A 25,438-nucleotide genomic window follows, 5' to 3' on the forward strand; every position below is an offset into this window, starting at 1 on the left:
GCACAATCGAGAGCATCCTGTCGGGCTGTATCACCGCCTGGTACGGCAACTGCTCCGCCCACAAACGTAAGGCTCTCCAGAGGGTAGTGAGGTCTGCACAACGCATCACCGGGGGCAAACTACCTGCCCTCCAGGACACCTACACCACCCGATGTCACAGGAAGACCAAAAAGATCATCAAGGACAACAACCACACGAGCCACTGCCTGTTCACCCCGCTATCATCCAGAAGGCGAGGTCAGTACAGGTGCATCAAAGCTGGGACAGAGAGACTGAAAAACAGCTTCTATCTCAAGGCCATCAGACTGTTAAACAGCCATCATTAACATTGAGTGGCTGCTGCCAACATACTGACTCATCTCTAGCCACTTTAATAATGAAAAAATGTATGTATTAAATGTATCACTAGTCACTTTAAACAGTGCCACTTTATATAATGTTTACATACCCTACATTACTCATCTCATATGTATATACTGTACTCTATACCATGTACTGCATCTTGCCTATGCCGTTCGGCCTTCGCTCATTCATATATTTTTATGTACATATTCTTATTCATTCCTTTACACTTGTGTGTATAAGGTAGTTGTTGTGAAATTGTTAGGTTAGATTACTTGTTAGATATTACTGCATGGTCGGAATTAGAAGCACAAGCATTTCACTACACTCGCATTAACATCTGCTAACCATGTGTATGTGACAAATAAAATTTGATTTGATAATCTTTATCACATCTACAATGAAAAGAGAGGTCAATTGACTGTTTTGTTATATTTGTACTGAAGTTTGTTATACTTGCACAAGTGGGAGAGTCATTGCATGCCACATTTGTCTCTCTTCCTCTATCTTTCACTTTTTTTCACCAATCCAACACCATGACTAAACAGTTTATCTGTGTGTTGACCCAACCCCACTACCCCCCCAAACCCAATTATTGTTGTTAGATTAAATTAATCTTACCACATCAGGGAAATGCAATGTGATCCTTTTTAATTGTTAATTGCATTATCTCTTCTAATTATTGGTATGTGTTTTCCTTCTTATGAACTTTTAGGCTAATTAAATGATATAGTTTAGGTCTTGCACATAAAACACATAGGAACAAAATCTAACAACTTAATATATGCTAATTATGAGGTTTTGGGTGATGGTCAAATTATGACAAATAAGAACAAACTCAAAACTATGCTCAGGCTGCCTACCTGCTGCATTGGGTCGGCAAACCATTGAATTCTAAAGCTAAAGTTTGAATATTTATGTAGTAAACTTCAGATGTAAATTATTATAAAGAATATACTTTAAAAATAGATGTTGTATTTTCACATACACCTGATAGGTGCAGTGAAATGTATTGTTTTACAGGGTCAGCCATAGTAATACGGTGCCCCAGTAGCAAATTAGGGTTAAGTGCCTTGCTCAGGGGCACAGTAACACATTTTTTCAACTTATCGGCTTTGCCCTTCAAATCTGTTTTTGATAAACAATTTTATTCTGTTTCATCTTTCGAAAAAAATGAATACAAATAAATACAAGAATAAAATAACACATGCACATACTCTGTGTTTTCTGTCACCTCAAGTCAAGACCTGCCCTCCCATTTTTGGAGTAGCGAGACACAGCCCAGCATGCACTTCACGCTCAACCAAAGGGGGGCGTGAAGGTTCCACCTCTGCTCGCGCACTTTTTCTCAGGTGGAAGATGTGAATAGGGCTTTTCACAAAATACGAACATTTTCATGACTTTAATTAATAAACGATCATATGACCATACCAATCCCTATTATTCAAACACAGAAATATATATATTTCCGCACGTCATAGTTTTATTAAACCATTTTTGGTTTTTGTTCATTGAGCTACAGATTTCACTTATGGGGCACGGTTGAATGCAATAGGCCTAAAAATGTGCAAAAAATAAACCAACTTCTTACCCTTGGATGCCCAGATGTTTGCCCATAGGCAATAGTGTGTGGGTTATCACACATGTAATTAATAATCTATATCCACAGACTGTACAAAACATTAGGAACACCTTCCTACATTTTAATTGCACCCCCATTTGCCCTCACAACAGCCTACATTCATCAGGGCATGGACTCAAGGTGTCAAAAGCGTTCCACAGGGATGCTGGCCTATGTTCACTCCAATGCTTCCCACAGTCATGTAAAGTAGGCTGGATGTCCTTTGGGTGGTGGACCATTCTTGATACACATGGGAAACTGTTGAGAGTGAAAACCCCAGCAGACTTGCAGTTCTTGACACAGTCAAACCGATGCGGCTGGCACCTACTACCATACCCCGTTCTAAGGCACTTTTGTCTTGGCCGTTAATAATCCATGTCTCAATTGTCTCAAGTCTTAAAAATCATTCTTTAACCTGTCTTTCTCCCCTTCATCTACACTGACTGAAGTGGATTTAACAAGTGATATCAATAAGGGATCATAGCTTTCAACTGGATTCACCTGGTCAGTCTGTCATGGATAGAGTAGGTGTTCCTAATGTTTTGTACACTCAGTCTAAGTAAGAGTCAAGAATGTGCAACAACAAAAAACTTTTTGTGCATAGGGAAAAATTGGAACAAAAATATTGTCTATATACATAAAATTACTATGGATAGGCTATAAGCTATATGGAAAACAGACAACTTTAACATTTTGTCAACTTCTACAGGCCTATTAATGTTATAACCAATCATTATTAAACTAACATTTTTCGTAAACATTTTCATTAACAAAAAAGTTTTATTACTGAAGATAATGATTTATAAAATCAATAGGCCAATAATACAGGCAGAGGATAACAGAAGATGTGGTTTGACTGCGCACCATTTTAATTGTTGTTGTATATTTTCCCCGGGGACTGACCTTACTTAAATAAGTAAACAAATAAATGAGCGCAATATATAGGCTAGCATCGATACAGACGTGGTGGGCCGCATTATCCCATTGTTCTCACCGGAGTGGAATGAACGGACGGGAACCAGCTGCTGTGTCCCGGTCCATCCCCCACACGCCCCTGTGACCTCCTAGGACTGAGTGCCATCCACAGAGAGTGGCGCTGGTAGGCTACTCCCGTGGGAGCGAGGGAATGCTTGTAGAGGGAGAGTGGCACACGATACCCGATTGTTCGCTCTAGCAGTCACTGATGCCTCGTTCCACCCCCCCATAAACACGAGCGGATGACAGTCTCAGTGGCTTACATTGATTAGAAAGCCGTTTGTCTCGCTCAAGGTGGTTTGAATATTTTCGCTAAAATATCACAGCCAGCAAATTCATTTTTCTTTCGATGTGGCTAGACCTACCTATCTGTAAAGCATTTTTGTAAGGCAACCCAGCATTTTTTAGAGTGCACTAACGTTACAATTACTGCTAGGCTAGTTGGCTGTCATTTAGAACTGATACAAATTGTATTGGCATGAGTCCCGTTTGTCTATACACCCTCTCCGTGCACAATGCTCCTTCACTTGTGAATGGAAGAGCAAACACACCAACGCCGACATTGAGGAAGTTCTGAGAGTCATTCAAGCGCTTCTGAGGAGTCTACTGTTTTAGGCCAATAGTCCTCCTCCATTAGTCCTCAAGTCAAAAAGGTCTCTCTCATGCCGGTAGATGACTCCATTCACCTGAGAGGAAATGGGTAGCCTACATAAAGCAGGTGGGCTATAGTTCAGAGTATGTAGGCCTAGACAGTCCTGAATGCCTGAATACTTGTAAAAGCAAGTGCGGTTATTTTAGTGATGGTGCTATGTCATCTCGGTGTAGGCATACGGCTGTTTTTTTGTAAAGTAGTGCGGAGGAATTCCCAAGATGTGTATTACTTCCTTCAGCATCTGTAGTTATTTAATGGTTTCTGGTTAAGCAGAGCTGTCAATCAAACAAGTCAGGATGCGGGGAAGAAGAGTGTGGAACGAACACGGGAGGGGGGCGGAGATTCAGTGGCAAGGATTCCGCAAGACTGTTCTTATAATTGGGGGAACATCTGACTCTGTTGCGCACTGGCAGATGGTCGGTTGAGGCGGGATCGAAGGAGGGAGATTTACGTTCATTGTTCAGGCGCTGGAGCTCAGTCCAGAGACAATAGCCCCTGCAAGGAGCAAGGGATGAAAAAACTTTCCTTTTCAGATACAGAAAGATGGATAAAGAAAGCAACGGAAATTAATTTTTTAAATCTGGAAATTAAAACGCATAAAAACGTTTGCCAGCTCATCGAGCACATCTGTCAGGCCTATAGAAACATGCAGTTTGTCAGCAATTGTAATGTAAATCATGTAGCATTTTATGGTGCAAATAACCTCAGTAAAACGCATCATACACACCTGGCCAGTGTTTATTGCAGACAGACAAACTACAAAAGTAACGGTGTTTCTGCACAGGCTCTTCAGTGACATGACATCCACATGGGGGCTGATGAGGTCTAACTTTCCAACTGCAGAATATTTTTGATAATAAGGTTGAACGTATTTACAACTCAAATTTTGTTAAATTAATTAAACACGGGTTCACATCATATGTCTATAAGCATGGGATCTGATTCCTCTATTATGGAACATTTTGGAATGTGCACAAAATAAATATTGATTATCTATTTCGAATGATAGCCTTTCCAATTTACACATAAACCCACATTCTTTTTCATGGATGTCTTGTCATTGCATTTGGCTGTTATAATGTATATCATTATTTATCCTGTGTTAATTCGAAACGTATCAAACATATATCTGTACCATTTTAGACAGAACTTCCAACCGTGTTGCCTCAGACTCACAGCACTGTCTTGGATGAGCAGCACAAACGTATGCAGTGAAGAGTAATAGACCAACCAGACTACAATTGTTTAGCATGATGCCACTGATATCCTTAGTCGAATCACAGCTTTCAATCACTGCGCATTGTTCGTGGCAGACAGAGCGCGAGAGCGTGGCTGGTTGAATAGGCAACGCGCCTGCCGGGTGCGCTCTTGTGTTTAGTGATGACTCGACTGAAAACCAACTAAGATATTCAGGATGGTTGCTTTAGACTTTTAATCCAGTTATCTTATGAAAATACAATTAGCAATAGAATGCCTAACGCAAGAAATAGAACTGAAACTTTAGACAAATTTTGAATAGCAAACTAAATAGGCCAATAGTTTTGTTGGAAATGCAATATGTGTAAAGAACAATATTACATTTTACATTTTTTAAGTAGCCTACACTTAAATGCTCAATAAACTTTAGAAAAAATTACCGCAACGTGTAGGCTTAGTTGTCTTTTTGCAGGACTTTCATATTTCAAATTGACCTTTTTCAAAGGGAATGTACAATATAGCAGCGAAGATTAATAGACCAACCAGACTACAATTGTTTAGCACGACACTGATATCCTTAGTTGAATCACAGCTTTCAATCACTGCGCATTGTTCAGGGAGAGCAGACAGAGCGCGAGAGCGTGGCTGGTTGAATAGGCAACGCGCCTGCCGGGTGCGCTCTTGTGTTTAGTGATGACTCGACTGAAAACCAACTAAGATATTCAGGATGGTTGCTTTAGACTTTTAATCCAGTTATCCTATTAAAATAAAATTAGCAATAGAATGCCTAACGCAAGAAATAGAACTGAAATTTTAGTTTGCTATTTTGAATAGCAAACTGAGTAGGTCAATAGTTTTGCTGGAAATGCAATATGTGTAAACAATAATATTCCATTTTAAATGTTTTAAGTAGCCTAGACTTAAATACTAAATGCACTTTAGAAAAATGTGCTGCAACGTGTTAGTTGTCTTTTTGCAGGACTTTTATATTTCAAAATGACCTTTTTCAAAGGGAATGTTTTGTCTATGTTATTTCTTTCGGTTTGCATGAATTTGCTTACTTATTTATTTTCTCCCATGGTAATTGCGTGCATGCAACACTGACAAATTGTCAAGGAATCGAAAAATAAGTAATAAATATATTAGGTGATTCTTATCAATGGCTGAATTAGTTTGTCACTGCATTAAATAACCTAGTCCAAATATGAACGCCTATTGTGTTCACTGAAATTATACAATTTTGATTTCAACATTGAAGAATAATTTGTTGAAACACAAAATCAAGCAATGAATATAATGTAGACTGATAGTTCGATAGTCAACAGATAATAAAGCTCCATTGTATGAATTATTAATTTGACCAAATTGATAAAAGTAATACATAAACAAAATTATATTTAGTTACATTTCATATTCTTATTTGTATAATCAATTATCCTAAACAGCTGAATTGTTGTTTATATTATCCCACTTTCACCTGCAATCCGAAGCAGTCTTTGGTAGGACTTCACTAGAGAAAAGTTTGATGAAACAAGAGAGCTATAGGCTAGCTGGATGCTAAAATTGGTATAAATCCAACTAACGGAGGCATTTTACACCAATGAGAGCATCAATTTCAACAATCGGTCCCCCATATGGCAGTGTAGCCCCTCCTCCAGACCCTATCCCGGCAGAGGAAGTCATTCACGCTCCAGGACAGTGGAACGTTATTGCCAGCCCTTTGGCCTATAGATTCAAAGCGCAAAAGGTCTCTGTCTACTCTGTTTGAGAAAGATTCTGCCACCTGATTTTAGGACTTTCGTGTGGAAGTGTGTGCATGCATATCTGTGGTGTGCATATCTACGGTGTGCATGAGCTTGTCGAGGAGTGCTTGCGTGTCCACCAAACAGGTGATCCTTGTTTATGTTCGAACCGACGTTGGACGTTACCTACCCCCTGTTCTTGGACAATGATTGCAGTCCAACAGAAGATACATAATCTATTGCCTGTTTTCCTTCATGAGCACGTTTGAAGACAAGCAGTATTATTTACTTTGGGCAGCTAAGCCTCAGTCATCTTCCAAGTGTTCGATAGCACAGTATCCTGGAACTGACCTTCCAGTTCTAGTTTCCAAAAGTCATATTGCTCTCTCGTTTACTCTGAATTTCTCCAAAGAAATAAAAGAACAGCATTTGGTTTGTGCTTTAAATGTACGGGATCCAGGAGCATCTGATAAGAGACGTCAGCGGATTAAAAGAAAGAACTCTGGGAGAGGAGATGGATCCGGTCCGGTCCTGGGTGCGTAATGTCGGTGTTGTCGATGCTAACGTAGCGGCGCAAAGGTACAGTATACCTTCATGTTCTCACGTCCTTTGTAGTATTTTGACGAAATGAACGAGTCAATCTGTCTTATTGGCAACGCAACATAAAATACTATTACGGACCTATAAGAAGTGAATTAGACCTCTTTAAGCATGCACGAGGAGTCGATGTGTGCTATTATGTAGGTAGTTTGTCTCACTTCAATATCCAAAAGCATATTATGCTAGGGAAATAATGAATAAAAGTAAATGACAAATAACCTATGTGCACGGATCACCATAACATAGCCTATAAGTGACCGGTGGTGCCAAGCGGTCAAATAGAACGTATTTTTGTTGATTATGCTCATGCCTCTTGTTTAATACTCATTGACCTCAAACTTCTCCAGACTTGGGATGAAACGAAAAAGCAACAGGTCGTCTTTGGGAGTTAATGGCCGGCGGTAAAGAATGACAAATGTAGAAAAATAGACCTCGAGCATCCTTGGCTTTGTGTGAGAGTGCGGCTTGTCCGGGGTACGCGCTGTCAATAGCTAGGGGTGTCACGAGCATGAAAGGGATAGGGATAAAGGGATAAAACAAAACAATAAAACAAAAACGCATTCTGTCACGAAAGCGAGCGCTCGGAATAATGTTATTTTAGTGAGAATCACACCTCTTGGCTATTGATTTGTATGAAGCGCATGAAACGCTTTTAACAGTTGGAGTCTGTAAATGTATCCATGTTGAATTATTCTCTAATTATTTTATATCTCCATCCAGTTCTCTTATCACCATAGTTTAGACCTATATCCAATAGGCTAATTACGATGTAAGTTGATAATAATAATAACACAATAATAATAACAATACAATTATATTGGTTTGTCTACTGAAATATTAATCAGTAGACAAATTCATATTTATGTTGTCATCCATTTCCCCAAAAGAAAGAGCTTGGAGAAAAATGTAAATGTATTTTGATCAATTAGGCTACCATTATATTATGCATTGAACATTTTTGCTCAGTGCTTTTCTCATACTGGTTTAAAAGTAACTTTGTGAATTCTTAATGTTAAAATACTCCAGTACATACACAGGCTGTTATGATAGTCTTGGTATAAATTAGCTTTAATATACTCCAGTACATACACAGGCTGTTATGATAGCCTTGGTATAAATTAGCCTTAAAATACTCCAGTACATATATAGGCTGTTATGATAGCCTTTGTATTAATTAGCTTTAAAATACTCCAGTACCTTTACAGGCTGTTATGATAGTCTTGGTATTAATTAGCCTTAAATTACTCCAGTACATACACAGGCTGTTATGATAGCCTTGGTATTAATTACCCTATGTTTATATTATTCAAAGGAGAACATGCAAAAAAGTAAGCATGCAGACAAGGTAGCCTAACATTATTTTCAAAGGTGTATTTGCCAAAATAAACAGATGTTTGGTGCTAGGACAAACTTGTAACAAATCTCTGTTATTTGGTGTGTTCGATGAAGGTTATGACTGACGTTGCAAATGTGCGTTAACAGTCTTTTCATATTTCATATTTCTTTTTTGCAAACGAAACACGTCTCGAGTCATTTGTTGATTGAATGCCTTTGTCACATCATGAGAATCTACTTTCATAATAGGCTACTCACCAGATATGGTAACTTTACCTAACATTTCTCTGGTAGTTATTTGGTATGTGCATTTCTAAATCAAACCTATGTTGTACAGCGATAACTACGTAACACAGTTCAGACGTGTTCTATCAGTGTTCATTTGGTGGGAGCCCGTTTGAAATCGGTGAAATGGACGGTGGTACAGGCCCGCGCTTGAGTATTGAGTTGGCCTGTAGGCTAGGATCCACCTATCAACCTAACCTATTATTCTCATCCGGTAGGAAAATTATAATTTCCGTATTCTGCTAGATCTACATTATGCATGCGAAAAAAATGTAGGCAGCGCACAATTATCCAATCAAAAGCAAATGTTAATTTATTTCAGACTTTGAAACTTTTAGTCCTTGGACCTTTCAAAGGTCAAGAGGATGAAGGTCAGCATGAATTCCAAAATAACTTTCACAGTATAAAAAAAAAACGTTTTATCTGAAAGAAAGAAAACGTATTAGATTTGGAACTTTATATTGTGCAGCTTCGAAAAAAACAGCCTTTGGTCTCACCTAGTGTGAGGCGAAGCATCAATAAACAACCAGTGTTAATTAAGCTGCAGGCATCCACGTTTGGGGCAAGTCAAACTTTGACCCACCCATTAATGATAAAAACACACTGAGAGGAGTGTTAGGATATTTTTTGCCTTCCTTTCATTCCACCATCGATAATCAGTGATTTCCTAGATAAGTCATAAATAGAAAGTTACAGTCATTGAACCCAATGTTTTAAAAGGTTTTGAAAGGCACTGAATTGTTGCTAACCAATAATCTAAATTTAAACTCGTGAAAATTAAGCATCAACCAAGAATACAGTTAGACTACAGTAATAGGCTATTTATTTATTTTAATATGAATTAAGCATATTAATCATGTAGGCTCCAATTCCTTTTATGTTTTATCCACAGTGTTTGTTCAGTGAGTATTTTTCAAAACGAATTTCCTCCATATTGCCATTCCTGACTAATTCATGTTGCAATAGTTGTTAAATCTAGAAATGAAAAAACATAAAGATCAGGAAGCATAAGAAATATGTTCCTTTCAATAGTAGTTATAATCACTAGACTTCTTTTTCTTTCATAATTTAATTTTCTCTGCAAATAAATGTGTTGTTCATTAGACCTGTAATAGCTCAAAGTCTAAACTCAATAACCCTATAATTATTATGTTGTAGCCTATACAGTTGACCTTAATAAACAGTGATTGCAGTTGTAAGAGTTTTTGTTATGTGTGCCTGAGGATTGTGATGTAATGTGAAGTGATTTCCCTCTCCTAATTTCCCTCTCCTCTCATCTCCACAGTGGTGTATCTCTCTCCAGGGCCCACTTTGAGAAGCAGCCCCCCTCTAACCTGCGCAAGTCCAACTTCTTCCATTTTGTCCTGGCACTCTATGACAGACACGGACAGCCTGTAGAGGTGGAGAGGACTTCCTTTGTGGACTTTGTGGAGCACGACAAGGTGTGTGTGTTTGTTTGTTTCAGTTTGTTGAGTGTGTGAGTATATTTGAGAATAATATGTATTTCTCTTTATTATGCATGTCTGCTTTGGCTATTGTTTACCAGAAATCATTTTGAAAAAGTTGGTAGCTATTACAGCAGTACTGTCTAGCAAAGCTTTAAGCTGATCACATTTGCGCAACCCGTAGCAGGACATTTCTGTGCAGCCAGTAGTCTACATCCAGGCGTTTAACTTGACCTTCCACATCCCCTATAAAGCTGAGCATAATGAACAGCTGACAGCTCCATGTAACACAAGCCTCACTCCCAATAAGCTGAGCTGATGATGAGCGATTGAAAAAGAATACCTAATGACTAATTAGCAGCCTTCCTCATTAGTGGGACATCACTACTTTTAAAAATGCAAATTACGCTTGCCTCTGTTAAGTTATACCATGTACACATCATCAAAGTCTCTTTTCCTCCCACCCCCATGTACTAAATACTGCTGAGGGGAAGAAGTAAATTCCTCAGGTCAGACATGGGGCCAAAAGAAGGAGAGGAAGAGGTGCAGAGTGGCGGTCAGATCAAGAGAGAGAGAGAACCAGAGAGACAGGGCAGGGGAGGGGTACACTGCCCATGGTGGGAGCCTTGTGCCCAGTGTTGATGGATGTTTTTGCCTTGTGGTTAAACTTGAGCTGGGAGTGTGAGGCTTGTGGTCCAAACTGGTAACAGCTCTTCCCTCAGAGAGAGAAGAGGGCACTGTCCTGTCAACAGAAGTTAAAACACTGTTTTGTTTTACTGAGAGTGTGAGAGGGAGGGAGACATGGAGGGAGGGCGACAGGGAGAGAGGGAGGGAGACAGGGCTCCACTCTGGGCGTCAGTGCTAATGCCAGGGCTGAGGGCTGTCAGTGTTTCCCCTAGCGCCACACACACAGCCAGGGCGAGGCAGAGTGATATGACGGCTGCAGAGGAGTTCATTTTCTGCCTGGTTAACCTGGCATCTGGTTTTGTTTTGTTGTTATTCAGAGGTGGAAGGGTGATAAGGGGAAATAAATGTTCCTCTGTGTATATGAACACAACACTATATTCCAGTTTCTACTGTATCTCCACTGTCGATTTCTCTCTTTCTCACTTTTGCTCATCTCTTTTAATCTGTCCATTTATTTCCTTCTTCTCTTCTCTTATCTCTCTTACTTTCTCCCCATGTCTGTATTCCTCTTTCTGCTCAGAGATGCCTTCTCCCTGGGTTATTGGACCAAAGAGCATTCCTTTGAGACCAGTTAGGGAGAGACTAGGAAAGGGAGAGAAAGAAAGGGATAAAATGAAAGAGAGTGGTGTAGAGCCAGGGGGAAGAAGGGATGGAGGAAGGGAAGTTTCTCCTTCAAGGTCGACTGCACTGAAAGAGTTTCCACTCATCGAAGCACACACACACAAAGGCACACAGACACAGACACTCAAAGACATGCAGACCTATACATATGCACACATGAGCTCGTGTGGACATTAACTGTTGCATACATGATCCTTTGTACACTGTTGTATGTGATCATAAGGATTCCACGGCTTTAGGATTTCACATCAGACATGCTGCAGTTCAACATCTAAAAAGAGGAGCTAACTCAAGGTTAAGGACCTTGTTCTGGAGCCCAGTGTAGGGCCCCGTCTACAGGGTAGGGAACCCTCTGATCCCACACCAGTCCCAGGGATGAAGTGAGCTTAACTGTGCTTAACTGTAACCCCACCGCGCTATAACTGCATGACTGTGTTGTGTGTTTGTCTGTTTGTCATCTCATTCCAAGGAGCAGACGGGAGAAAAAACCAACAACGGCACGCACTACAAGCTGCAGCTCCTCTACAGCAATGGTGAGTACACCAGACCTCCAAAGCGCCCTGGCATCACATGATGAGCAGCATTCCCCATTCATGTCAGTGTGAGAACTTGGGCATTCAGGAGTTGATATGGTCTGTGTGGTTTCATGTCTCTTGGTTCTTTGTCCTTGAGACATTTTAGTGTCTGACCACTTTAGAGTGGGAGGAGAAACAGGTTGTCCTGAGCCAGACCACTGACCAAACACCATCCTGCATCTCAATAGTATGGCCATGGAATGGACATGATATGGACATTGTTCCAAATATAAGTGGAAAATCCCACTTTCCCCCAACCCCCCATTCCCAGTACTCTTCTCCCTACCTCTTCCTCTGTTTCTCATCCCACCTCACCCCTCTTCTAAATATCTATCCATTCATCCAATCACTGAGTTATTTAAGCCCCAGATTTAGTTGAGTGTGAAGCTGCTCCAGGCCCCATAAACAGGGAAACGAGGTACACGGTGCCCCCCATGGTGTTACAACATCAGATAAGGGATGTGCACAGAGATTTGGGTTCCCATGAGCCTCCACTGCCCCTACTCTGCCATCCCTGTGGCACCCATGGGAGAGGAGATGAAAGACATGTAGCAGAAAGACCCCGACCATACACACTCATATACATGCACACACACACGCCTGCCTCTGCACCCTCCCTTTCCCCTCCACTTCCCTCTAGTGATATCAAAGGCCCCCCCAATTGAGACTTTGATGAGGGGAACCCGTTTTAAAAGCAATACTCTGCATAGTAGGCTCCATAAAAAAAAAACTTGGGTAACATGCTGCTCTTCAGCGGCATTTCATTACATCGACGCCGTTTCTCTGTCCTGCGTGATTCTCAGCAGCCTACAAGGAAGTAAAACCAGTGTGTTTGAAACGCCCAGAGACCAAAGGTTCAGGTGTTTTCTAAAAGCATGCTGGGAGGTTCTCTGTTTCAGATCCCAGAGCTCCTAAAAGCCTCCATTGATCCTGATCTGAACTGTATGGATGACCCAGGAAATGGCCATTATGGGAATCAAATCAATGTCCAGTCTAAAACACTCATATCCCATGCCTTCAGGATTAGGTTGTCTTTGTGAGGTTAGTTTAGTTTCCTCTAATGATTGTGTTTGTGTCTGTGTGCAGGGGTTCGTACAGAACAGGATCTTTATGCACGACTTATTGACTCCGTCACTAAACAGGTAAGGAGCCCTGTTTGCCCTGACTGGATTTAGCCTGCTGTGGAGCTCATGCTTACAGCTTGATTGATTGCACATGAAATCAAATGCCCCCATCACCCATGCTCCCTCTCTCTCAGCCCATATCATATGAGGGACAGAACAAGAATCCTGAAATGTGCCGGGTTTTGCTCACTCACGAGGTTATGTGCAGGTGAGTCATATCCGCATGCGCACGCATGCACGCACACACACACGCACGCACGCACGCACGCACGCACGCACGCACGCACGCACACACACACACACACACACACACACACACACACACACACACACACAGACACACATCCTTAAAAATGTATTTGGGTTTTGTTTTGATGTGTCTGACGTGGTGTGCCATTTGGAAATAAGACTGGGGTTGAAATGAAAGTATTGCCAGCGTCATCAGGCTTGTTACAGTGTGAGCCCCCTGCTGCTCTCCGTGGCCCACGCCAGCTCCTGTGTCTCTCTGGAGCCTCCCTCACAGATAGCCAGGGGGAGGTATGGGGCCACTCTACCTTCAACCTCCACTGAAACATGTTAAGGGAATAATCAGCCCCCTAAGCCCCACCCCATCACCACCTCAGACCGTTATGGTATGCATGGACAATGATCTACATAGGAACAATGTTGAAACATAAGAATTAGAGTAGTTTCTCACATTTATGAATGCTTTAGTTTCTAACAATGTGCATGAAAACTAATGCATGTGTAAAAAGAATAAGACAGTGTGTCAGGAATGGGTCAGGGTGGAAGAAGAGAGCTGCCGTTATGGTGCTTTTGGAAGACAGGGCTTCTTCACCTTGCATGCAGTGTTTTTGGAGGTATGGAGCAGTGGAGGCTGTTGAGGGGAGGATGGCTCATAATAATGGCTGGAATGGAGTAAATGGAATGACATGTGTTTGATGTATTTGATACCATTCCAGTTATTCCACTCCAGCCATTACCATGAGCCCGTCTTCCCCAGTTATGGTTCCACCAACCTACTGTGGTAAGGAGGTAGGAAGAGAAGGACAGAGTGAGAGTGAGAGTTAGTGTTAGTGTAGTGGGGCAGTGGCCCAGGGTTTGAGGGCAGGAGGGGGAATGAGAGGGGGGTTGGGCAGGGGGAGAGGGGCTAAGACTGAGTGGGCTTTGCCATTGTGTAGCCAGCAGATGCCCGAATGTGACTCACAGCTGGCTAATAACAGAGCCAGGGAGGCAGAGGGCAAGCGTCACAGCTGGGGAGTGAGGCCGTCTGACAGGGGGGCGGAGGGAGGGTGGAAGGGGGCAGGGCAGGGCCAAGCTGGGACACGAGAGGGGTGAGGTGTGGTATAGGGGTGGCAGATGGTTAGGGGTGGGGGCACTTTTGTTATGCAGCGGAGGGGACTTGGAGGGGGGGGGGCAGGCTCCACAGACAGGACTGCTGACGAATTGTAGGATGCTGTGTGTGTGTGTTGATGTGTTTGTCTGTGTGATGGGGTGGGGGTTGTCTTTGATTTTGAAATCAATGTGACAGATTGCCAGGCTGGCTTTTCACTTTTGAATGGTCTCTCCCTGTTTGTATGGTACCTTTTCTCCCCCTTTCTTTTATTTTCACCTCCTCTCCTTTGGCCCTTTTTGTTTCCATGGATCTGTACAGTCTGCAGTGCAGTCTGGGACGGTGGTCAGGCCAGAGGAAAGATCAGTCTTGTCATGCTGGTTTGTTTCACTCACTGTGTTGTTGTGTTTTCTGTTTGTTATTTTGGAACACAGTCGCTGTTGTGAGAAGAAAAGCTGTGGAAACCGCAACGAGACGCCCTCTGACCCGGTCATCATTGACAGGTAACGGCACCTGTCACTCACTCACACTACCCAGACAACGTCAAACAACCCAACTGAGCCTATGTTCTACTGTCTCCCCCTCAACTGTCCCTCTCATGCCTCTAAGATGTCCAGACATGCTCAGATGCTGAAATACTCACACAAACATACATAGTGAGAGAGCGAGCGAGACAGAGAGAGAGGAGAAGGAGAGAGAGTTTGGAGTGAGGGCAGAGACCCATGTGGTTCCTGTGATGAGACCTCACAAATCAGCCGTTTCTTTTATGGCCAGTAAAAACAGAGGAGAGGGAGGGTTAGTGGGGGCAACGGGAGAGGAGGAGGGGGTAGGGGTAGTGGGGGCAACGGGAGAGGAGGAGGGGGTAGGGGTAGTGGGGGCAACGGGAGAGGAGGAGGGGTAGGGGTAGTGGGGGCAACGGGAGAGGAGGAGGGGGTAGGTAGGGTAGTGGGGGCAACGGGAGAGGAGGAGGGGGTAGGGTTAGTGGGGGCAACGGGAGAGGAGGAGGGGGTAGGGGTAGTGGGGGCAACGGGAGAGGAGGAGGGGGTAGGGGTAGTGGGGGCAACGGGAGAGGAGGAGGGGGTAGGGGTAGTGGGGGCAACGGGAGAGGAGGAGGGGGTAGGGGTAGTGGGGGCAACGGGAGAGGAGGCGGGGGTAGGGGTAGTGGGGGCAACGGGAGAGGAGGAGGGGGGTAGGGGTGAGTGGGGGCAACGGGAGAGGAGGAGGGGGTAGGGGTAGTGGGGGCAACGGGAGAGGAGGAGGGTGGTAGGGGTAGTGGGGGCAACGGGAGAGGAGGAGGGGGTAGGGGTAGTGGGGGCAACGGGAGAGGAGGAGGGGGTAGGGGTAGTGGGGGCAACGGGAGAGGAGGAGGGGGTAGGGTTAGTGGAGGCAACGGGAGAGGAGGAGGGGGTAGGGGTAGTGGGGGCAACGGGAGAGGAGGAGGGGGTAGGGGTAGTGGGGGCAACGGGAGAGGAGGAGGGGGGTAGGGGTAGTGGGGGCAACGGGAGAGGAGGAGGGGGTAGGGGTAGTGGGGGCAACGGGAGAGGAGGAGGTGGTAGGGGTAGTGGGGGCAACGGGAGAGGAGGAGGGGGTAGGGGTAGTGGGGGCAACGGGAGAGGAGGAGGGGGTAGGGGTAGTGGGGGCAACGGGAGAGAGGAGGAGGGGGGTAGGGTTAGTGGAGGGCAACGGGAGAGGAGGAGGGGGGTAGGGGTAGTGGGGGCAACGGGAGAGGAGAAGGGGGTAGGGGTAGTGGGGGCAACGGGAGAGGAGGAGGGGGTAGGGGTAGTGGGGGCAACGGGAGAGGAGGAGGGGGGTAGGGGTAGTGGGGGGAAACGGGAGAGGAGGAGGGGGTAGGGTTAGTGGGGGCAACGGGAGAGGAGGAGGGGTAGGGGTAGTGGGGGCAACGGGAGAGGAGGAGGGGGTAGGGGTAGTGGGGGCAACGGGAGAGGAGGAGGGGGTAGGGGTAGTGGGGGCAACGGGAGAGAGAGGGAGGGGGGGTAGGGGTAGGGGGGCAACGGGAGAGAGGAGGAGGGGTAGGGGTAGTGGGGGCAACGGGAGAGGAGGCGGGGGTAGGGGTAGTGGGGGCAACGGGAGAGGAGGAGGGGGGGGGGTAGGGGTAGTGGGGGCAAGGGAGAGGAGGAGGGGGTAGGGGTAGTGGGGGCAACGGGAGAGGAGGAGGTGGTAGGGGTAGTGGGGGCAACGGGAGAGGAGGAGGGGGTAGGGGTAGTGGGGGCAACGGGAGAGGAGGAGGGGGTAGGGGTAGGGGGCAACGGGAGAGGCGGAGGGGGTAGGGGTAGTGGGGGGCAACGGGGAGAGGAGGGGGGGTAGGGGTAGGGGGGCAACGGGATGAGGAGGAGGGGGCAGGGGGTAGGAGGGGGTAGGGGTAGGGGGCAACGGGAGAGGAGGAGGGGGTAGGGGTAGTGGGGGCAACGGGAGAGGAGGAGGGGGTAGGGGTAGGGTGTAGATGTGTAGGGGTGGTGGCAAGGTGCATACATGTCTGCATATTAAATGTTTGGGTGAGTAGGTACAGTCCGTGTGTGTGTGTGTATATATATTTAAGAGCTTGCCCTCTAGGTCTGTTGCTATGCCAGAGCTATGAGTGTTTATGGCCCTGAGGCATGCGTCTGTGATAATTAGTGTCTCTGCAGTATACCTGTCAGTGCTAATGTAAGCATCTGTGTTTGTTAGTGACTGTGCTCACATACTGTATATGACTGTCTGTCTGTCTGTCTGTCTGTCTGTCTGTCTGTCTGTCTGTCTGTCTGTCTGTCTGTCTGTCTGTCTGTCTGTCTGTCTGTCTGTCTGTCTGTCTGTCTGTCTGTCTGTCTGTCTGTCTGTCTGTCTGTCTGTCTGTCCGCTTGTCTCCTTTGCTCTGGTTGGTCAGCACACAGAACACTGTGGCGTCCCCTTACACTGTCCTAGTAAAAACCTCTGTACACAGCCCTAACTCCTGCCAAATATATGAATACAAAAATATTCCTATCAGAATCATGAAGAGTTAGGGTCTATCGTGCAATGTGAGGGTTATGTATTGTCTGTAGACTCCCTACCTGACAGTCAGTTATCAGGCTTTAGGGAGACGGAGCATTACCTTAATGGGCATGTGTGAGGGTTTCCAGGTCCCAGGGATTTTGGAAGTCACACCGTGTCACCCTGATATCAGCTGCTGTGATAAATGCTCATAAGCAGACCTTTTGTACAATAGTTTTTCTGTGACGTCATCTCTTCAACCTTCATCGCCCCTTCCTTCCCCTCACTCTTCCTCCCTCCCTCTCTCCCTCTCTCCATTCCTCCCAAAATACATCCCAAAATGTCAAGGATTTTTCTCTCCCACTTTCCCTCCCTCTTCTGTCTTTGTCTCTCCCCTTCACCCCCCCTCCCCCCTCTCTCTCCTCCTCTGTTCGAGCTGGCCGGCAGTTGACAGTGTGTCTCAGAGGATCTCTGCTGAAGATAGTTTTCATATAACGGAAAATTGGTCTGTTGTCTTTTAGATTTTCCCAGAATCCCTAGTAGCAGCTGTTTTGCTCATTTGGCGCATTACTTTCCCAACGACCCCCCTCCTCTTCCTCCATCTTCCATGGCAAAACCACTCCAAAGATTGTTTCTAAGTAGCGCAGGGGGCTTGTGAATTGGAGGATCTATGTCAGTGTGTGGGCCTGTGCAGGCTGATGGTGGTACTGTGAGGATGGATTTAAATGGGATCGTTGACCTACTGTACCCTCTAATCACACTGGGCCCGTCCAGGTCTCATAGGGGGTTATTCCCTCTTGACAGGCCCATGGATCCCTCTCCTTGGGGACCAGCCTATTAGCAGTTATGTCATTTGGGATAAGCTGGTGGAATTTGTGTCCTTGCAGAGATCTCAACTTTATTTATTGTGGATTTTTGTGTGTGCATGTGTGCATGTGATAAATAGCAAGAGGGTGTGAGAGAATGTGTCTGTTTCTGAATATGCCCATATGTATATTACTTGTGTATGTGTACATGGATGTGCACAGATGTTTATTTATTTATGTATGTATGTATGTATATTGATGTGTGTGCAATTGTGTATGTGTCTGTGACCCTTTGCCTGACCCTTTCCCCGAGTCACTGCTTGGGGCCTAAATGATTCATGTGTGTATGTGGAGGGGGGAGGATGGCTGTTTCTGAAGCTGCAGTAATCAGCCTCCTGCTCCCAGCCCCAACACCTGTTCTCCAATTAATATGCAGCGCGCTGGGGCCCACCCGCTCCTACTGCCGCTCCTACTGCCGCTTCTACTGCATCTCCATCTCTCTCCCTTTCTCTCTCTATCGCTCTCTCTCCACCTCTATCTCTCTCCATCTCTATCTTTCCATCTCTCTCTCTCTCTCTCTCACTGTTTCTGTCTCTCTATTCAGTCTCTTTCTCTTTCTCTCTCACTCTCATACTCTTTCTCTCTATGGTCCCCCTCTCTCTTGGTTTCTCATGCTCATACCAGTCTTTCTACCCTAGTCGTTCATTCTTTATCTCTTTCTTTCACTTCCTCTCTGCCCTTGTCTTTCTCTCTTCCTCTCCCTTGTGTTCCCTCATCCATTTCTTCTCCCTCCTCTTAGCCCATCTTATTTTGTGATAATTAGGCAGTGTCATTAAGACACCTACCCAAGCACAAGGGAGTTTGCAATTCCCCAAACGGCCCAAACCCCCTCTTTTTCTAATCTCCTTTCCATATTGTTTCGGTCCCCCCCTATCCACCCCTATCCCCCCCACCAAATCCCCTCCTCTCTCTCCTGCTGCTCCACTCCATCCTTCTCCCTAATCCTGATTTGAGTGAAAGGGGAGAGAGTAGATCACAGCTGATCCATAGGGAGGGGTGGTGGGGCCAGGGGGCTTGTAGGGGTTAGTCAGAAGGGGGGGATTACTCTTAAAGACGCCCTTGTGTCGGGCTCTTATTCAGAGTAAAACACTGATCATGTCATATTGCTTGCAGCGTCTACTAGTCGTGTTATTGTTCAATCTGTCACTCACTCACTGACATTCTTACTTTTGCAAATTGAAGGGAACCTCTGTTTCAAAGATGTCAGTGGTCTTTGACTGATTGATTGACTGATTGATTGACTGACTGATTGATCTTAATGTATTACATCCACACATGTGCCCTGTTGTTGACTGAATCTCAGGTGACTGAAGGATCTGTTTCAAAGATAACCCATTGTATTTTCTTTTACAGTATGGCTACATCACTCCATACTCCGATATTCTGTTTTTACAAGCCTTGCTTTTGCATTGTCTGGCTTTGATATTTTCAGAGCTTGTCTAACTTGAGAATACTAGAACAAACAGTATCCCTGTCTGTGTCCCTCCCTCCTATTAGATAAGGAGTTCTCGCTCTACCCTCTACTCAGAGACAGACAGGTCAGTTAACAGTGGCATTACTGTCAGATGACCCCTGACCTTTAGAAAGTACTAGCCTCTCTATTTCTAGAGGAGCATGCTTTACAACAGAGACAGGCAGAGTCAGTATTGGTGCTAGTGTTTGTAGGAATGGGAAGTGTGGGTTGGTTAGTTGGAGCAGTCAGGGTTGGAGTGTACAAGTGTGGTTTTATATTTTACTAGGAGGTTGATGGTCATAGATGGTCATAAGGAAATCATGGAGGATCCATCGTAAGGCAGGAGAGAAGAGTGGAGGAGAGGGGAGGCAGGGGAGAAGAGTGGAGGAGAGGGGAGGCAGGGGAGAAGAGTGGAGGAGAGGGGAGGCAGGGGAAAAGAGTGGAGGAGAGGGGAGGCAGGGGAGGAGAGTGGAGGAGAGGGGAGGCAGGGGAGAAGAGTGGAGGAGAGGGGATGAGAGGGGAGGCAGGGGAGGAGAGTGGAGGAGAGGGGAGGCAGGGGAGAAGAGTGGAGGAGAGTGGATGAGAGGGGAGGCAGGGGAGGAGAGTGGAGGAGAGGGGAGGCAGGGGAGAAGAGTGGAGGAGAGGGGAGAAGAGTGGAGGAGAGGGGAGGAGAGTGGATGAGAGGGGAGGCAGGGGAGAAGAGTGGGGGAGGCAGGGGAGAAGAGTGGAGGAGAGGGGAGGCAGGGGAAAAGAGTGGAGGAGAGGGGAGGCAGGGGAGGAGAGTGGAGGAGAGGGGAGGCAGGGGAGGAGAGTGGAGGAGAGGGGAGGCAGGGGAAAAGAGTGGAGGAGAGGGGAGGCAGGGGAGGAGAGTGGAGGAGAGGGGAGGCAGGGGAAAAGAGTGGAGGAGAGGGGAGGCAGGGGAGGAGAGTGGAGGAGAGGGGAGGCAGGGGAAAAGAGTGGAGGAGAGGGGAGGCAGGGGAGGAGAGTGGAGGAGAGGAGAGGGGATCAATGGCAAGCACCATCTCACTAATTTATAGTGTTTTCAGGAGGGGTCTTTTTTAACAAGATGGTACTCTGAGGAAACAGGAATAATCAATGGGAATTTTCACATTTGGTCAATATTACTTTTCCCTTCCCCCTTTCAAAATGAAAAGCCATTTCACAAGGACTGAATGCAAGGGAGAGATACAGTAGAGTTTTCCTTTCTGCCAACTAGAACATACAAAATCTTTCAAGTAAGTTATTTTCTCATCACAAATCAGGTTTCAATCTAACCTTTTTATGCGAGTAAAGTACATGTCGGATACAACTTTCATTACAGGTCTGATGGAAACAGAACTTTTGTCGGTAAACGTTCCAAATGTCGACAAAACGAAATACAAGAGACAGTGGGATCTTTTTGTGTCTGTACAATTAATTGTGCGAGAATTGTCAGTGGAAACGCTTTTATGCGCCAATATTGATATAAGAACCATGAAATCGAAGTTAACATGGAGTCACAGGATGACATGTTGTGTGGTCCTCCCGCTACGACTCGCTGGGAAAGCATGCAGTTTATTAGGCTACATATTAAATAAATAATGATGAACTTAACAGGGTAGTGAAAGTACAAGGTGATGAGCTTGATGCTCCTTCACAATAAATATTGAGGGTCTTATTCTGGTGACATGATCATCGATGCTTGGCTGCCGTTTGTCAAATAAAAATAATATTGCTCTTTTGTCCATAATCATCTCATAGTGTAGGCTATACCCACACTGTATCTGCAAGCTGTTGGCTATAGCGCATGTGCCAATACCACACACTATATAACACACACTATATAACACATCAGTAGAGTTGAAAATGTGATGGAAATCCATTTAACTGCAAAAAGGGATTTTTATGTGCTTTACGTCACCATGTACATCCTTTTATCTGCAACAACTCAATTTGATAGAAACACACCTCTAGTGGCAAAATGCGCATATTGTTTTTATGCAGATTTTTTTATATTCGGTAGAAAATCGGTCGCCAATTGGATGGAAGCCTAGCTAATTAGACAAGAGAAATCCTTTTCTATGTGTTAATAATTCTAACTGTTAAGTACTTATTATAGGAGGCAGTGAGGGTTATGGCAAAGCCCACTTTTAGAGATGTGATTAGCCTTTTACTGCAGTGGGGTAAATCTACTTTCAAACAAAAGTATACACCTCACACACATGGTTATGGGCTTAAAAAAGGAAGACACCTGTACCATGTCAGATAGAGAGTTGAAATGTATTACATTTTGAGTTTGCATCCCGATATTACACTATATATACATCACAGAAAACTGAAATATAACAAAACAGTTTGACATAGAAACACCGGATTTTCTTCAGTAAAAAAAAAAAAAGAGGAATAACATTCCACCCATGAAGCCAATAAGGTGCTTTTGGTCATTGACTGCAGGATAGGGCTACAGCTTCCTTTGCGAAGACTTGACTTCAGGTAGTCGACCCTAACAGGAATCCATTGCATTTCATCTTGTTTAACAGACCGTGCTGATCTTGTACTCCTGATTCTAGCTATGTGCACGTTTGGCTGTTTTTAACTTGCCTTCATATAGGAGTGAATGAAAGTGTGTACACATTTGCTCTGAATCAATATCCACTACATTAACTTCCCGAAAAGCATTTGTGTCAATTTCTAATGTCTTCAGTTGAATGAGGATTATTTCAGTAAATGTTATGCACATGTTATCTGTTGGAATCGATCCCTGTAGACATAGCTAGTTTCCACTGGGAGAACGGACAGTATGTGTCTGTGGAACAGCACAGTGTAGTCTAACATCCGTCTGTCTCTGTCCTCTGGTGCAATAAAACTAGAGGCATCTTCATGGGTCTTTACGGATTTAGTCTGTCTGGACAGTTTGACAATAAAGCATTCAGATATAATTTTTCATCAATTTGTATCTGAATGCCCTTCTTTAACCACCACGTCTCTAAGGGATTGTTTAACCATCTGTCTGAATCTTATTTTCTGTCTGTCTCTGTCTGTGACTGCCTGTCTGTATCTCTCACTCCCTTCTTTCCTCCTCTCTCTCCTTTTTTCTCACTTACTTTCCCCAGTAAGTAGGATGTGTTTGGGTGATAGTTATGAACGCATGGTTTTATCTCCTGCCTCTGTGTGTTGTCTCTGTGTGTTGTCTCTGAGTGTTGTCTCTGAGTGTTGTCTCTGTGTGTTGTCTCTGTGTGTTGCCTCTGTGTGCTGTCTCTGTGTGTTGTCTCTGTGTGCTGTCTCTGTGTGCTGTCTCTGTGTGCTGTCTCTGTGTGCTGTCTCTGTGTGTTGTCTCTGTGTGCTGTCTCTGTGTGCTGTCTCTGTGTGCTGTCTCTGTGTGCTGTCTCTGTGTGTTGTCTCTGTGTGCTGTCTCTGTGTGCTGTCTCTGTGTGCTGTCTCTGTGTGTTGTCTCTGTGTGTTGTCTCTGTGTGCTGTCTCTGTGTGCTGTCTCTGTGTGTTGTCTCTGTGTGTTGTCTCTGTGTGCTGTCTCTGTGTGCTGTCTCTGTGTGTTGTCTCTGTGTGTTGTCTCTGTGTGTTGTCTCTGTGTGCTGTCTCTGTGTGTTGCCTCTGTGTGCTGCCTCTGTGTGCTGCCTCTGTGTGTTGTCTCTGTGTGTTGTCTCTGTGTGTTGTCTCTGAGTGTTGTCTCTGTGTGTTGTCTCTGTGTGTTGTCTCTGTGTGTTGTCTCTGTGTGCTGCCTCTGTGTGCTGCCTCTGGGTGCTGCCTCTGTGTGTTGTCTCTGTGTGTTGTCTCTGTGTGCTGCCTCTGTGTGCTGCCTCTGTGTGCTGCCTCTGTGTGCTGCCTCTGTGTGTTGTCTCTGTGTGTTGTCTCTGTGTGTTGTCTCTGAGCGTTGTCTCTGAGTGTTGTCTCTGTGTGCTGCCTCTGTGTGTTGTCTCTGTGTGTTGCCTCTGTGTGCTGCCTCTGTGTGCTGCCTCTGTGTGCTGCCTCTGTGTGTTGTCTCTGTGTGTTGTCTCTGTGTGTTGTCTCTGTGTGCTGCCTCTGTGTGCTGCCTCTGTGTGTTGTCTCTGTGTGTTGTCTCTGTGTGCTGCCTCTGTGTGCTGCCTCTGTGTGTTGCCTCTGTGTGTTGTCTCTGTGTGCTGCCTCTGTGTGTTGTCTCTGTGTGTTGTCTCTGTGTGTTGTCTCTGTGTGTTGCCTCTGTGTGCTGCCTCTGTGTGCTGCCTCTGTGTGCTGCCTCTGTGTGCTGCCTCTGTGTGTTGCCTCTGTGTGTTGTCTCTGTGTGCTGCCTCTGTGTGCTGCCCCTGTGTGTTGTCTCTGTGTGTTGTCTCTGTGTGCTGCCTCTGTGTGTTGTCTCTGTGTGTTGTCTCTGAGTGTTGTCTCTGTGTGTTGTCTCTGTGTGTTGTCTCTGTGTGTTGTGTCTGTGTGTTGTCTCTGTGCCGTTCTGAGTTACTGTATGTCTGAGTTGGCACGTCCCTGCTCCGTGTGCGAGCTATCCTCGTTAGCCTCTCACTGTAATTTCAATAGAAGGGAACATCACCCACCCCTCTCAGCAGAGCCCCCGGGAACATGGAGGGAGCAGGGCTTTTGGGAAGGAACATTAAACAATTGGCCCACAAAATGGAAATGGAAACCATTATTTGGATATTGTCAGGGGGTCGAATTACTCCCCTTTCCCAGATGCATACTCAGTAGCAGCCGAACGGCACTGTTACTTCATCAAATGTGCTATTGTAGATGTAAATAGTGTCAGTTTTAAAGATTGTTTCTCATAATCACAGAATCTGTATCTCCTTTACCCGTCACCAGCAGCAGTGCATGTCAGGGTGGAGATCCTAGTTAACAGGTACCACCAACCACCAACCACCAACCACCAACCACCACCACCACCACCACCAACACCACCACCACTACCAACCATCACCACCACCACTACCACCACTACCAACCACCACCAACCACCACCAACAACCACCAACAACCACCACCACCACCACTAACCAGCACCACCACCAATCACCACCACCAACCACCAATCACCACCACCACTACCAACCACCACCACCACCACTACCAACCACCACCACCACAACCACCATCACCACCACCACCAACCACTACCACCACCACTACCACCACCACCACCACTACCACCACCACCACCACCACCACTACCAACCACCACCACCACCAACCACCATCACCACCACCACCACCAACCACCACCACCATCACCACCAATCACCACCACCACCACCACCACTACCAACCACCACCACCACCACCACCAACCACCACCACCACCACTACTACTAACCACCACCACCACCAATCACCACCACCAACCACCACCACCACTACCAACCACCACCACAACCACTACCAACAAACCACCAACCACCAATCACCACCACCACCACTACCACGACCACCACCACCACCACTACCACCACCACCACCACCACTACCAACCACCACCACCACCACTACCAACCACCACCAACCACCAATCACCACCAACCACCATCACCAATCACCACCACCACCACCACTACCAACCACCACCACCACCACTACCAACCACCACCAACCACCAATCACCACCACCAATCACCACCACCAATCACCACCACCACCACCACTAC

General features: G+C 45.5%; 1 protein-coding gene across 3 annotated transcripts in view; it reads left to right on the forward strand.

Moving 5' to 3' along the window:
* The first annotated feature begins 6,462 nt into the window (after positions 1-6,462).
* LOC115200181 (transcription factor COE2-like) overlaps positions 6,463-25,438 on the forward strand; it is a 36,766-nt gene continuing 17,790 nt past the window's right edge. For 2 of the 3 annotated variants that reach the window (XM_029763003.1, XM_029763002.1), the window contains exons 1-6: positions 6,463-7,108; positions 10,035-10,191; positions 11,972-12,035; positions 13,164-13,219; positions 13,336-13,409; positions 14,969-15,037. In XM_029763003.1, the coding sequence (XP_029618863.1) occupies positions 6,975-7,108; positions 10,035-10,191; positions 11,972-12,035; positions 13,164-13,219; positions 13,336-13,409; positions 14,969-15,037 (554 nt within the window). In that variant the 5' untranslated portion in view covers positions 6,463-6,974. The remainder of the gene's footprint in view (positions 7,109-10,034; positions 10,192-11,971; positions 12,036-13,163; positions 13,220-13,335; positions 13,410-14,968; positions 15,038-25,438) is intronic. The other variant, XM_029763004.1, reaches the window with a different exon arrangement.

Source organism: Salmo trutta, chromosome 9 (assembly GCF_901001165.1).
Source record: "Salmo trutta chromosome 9, fSalTru1.1, whole genome shotgun sequence".
Classification (NCBI taxonomy): Eukaryota; Metazoa; Chordata; class Actinopteri; order Salmoniformes; family Salmonidae; genus Salmo; species Salmo trutta.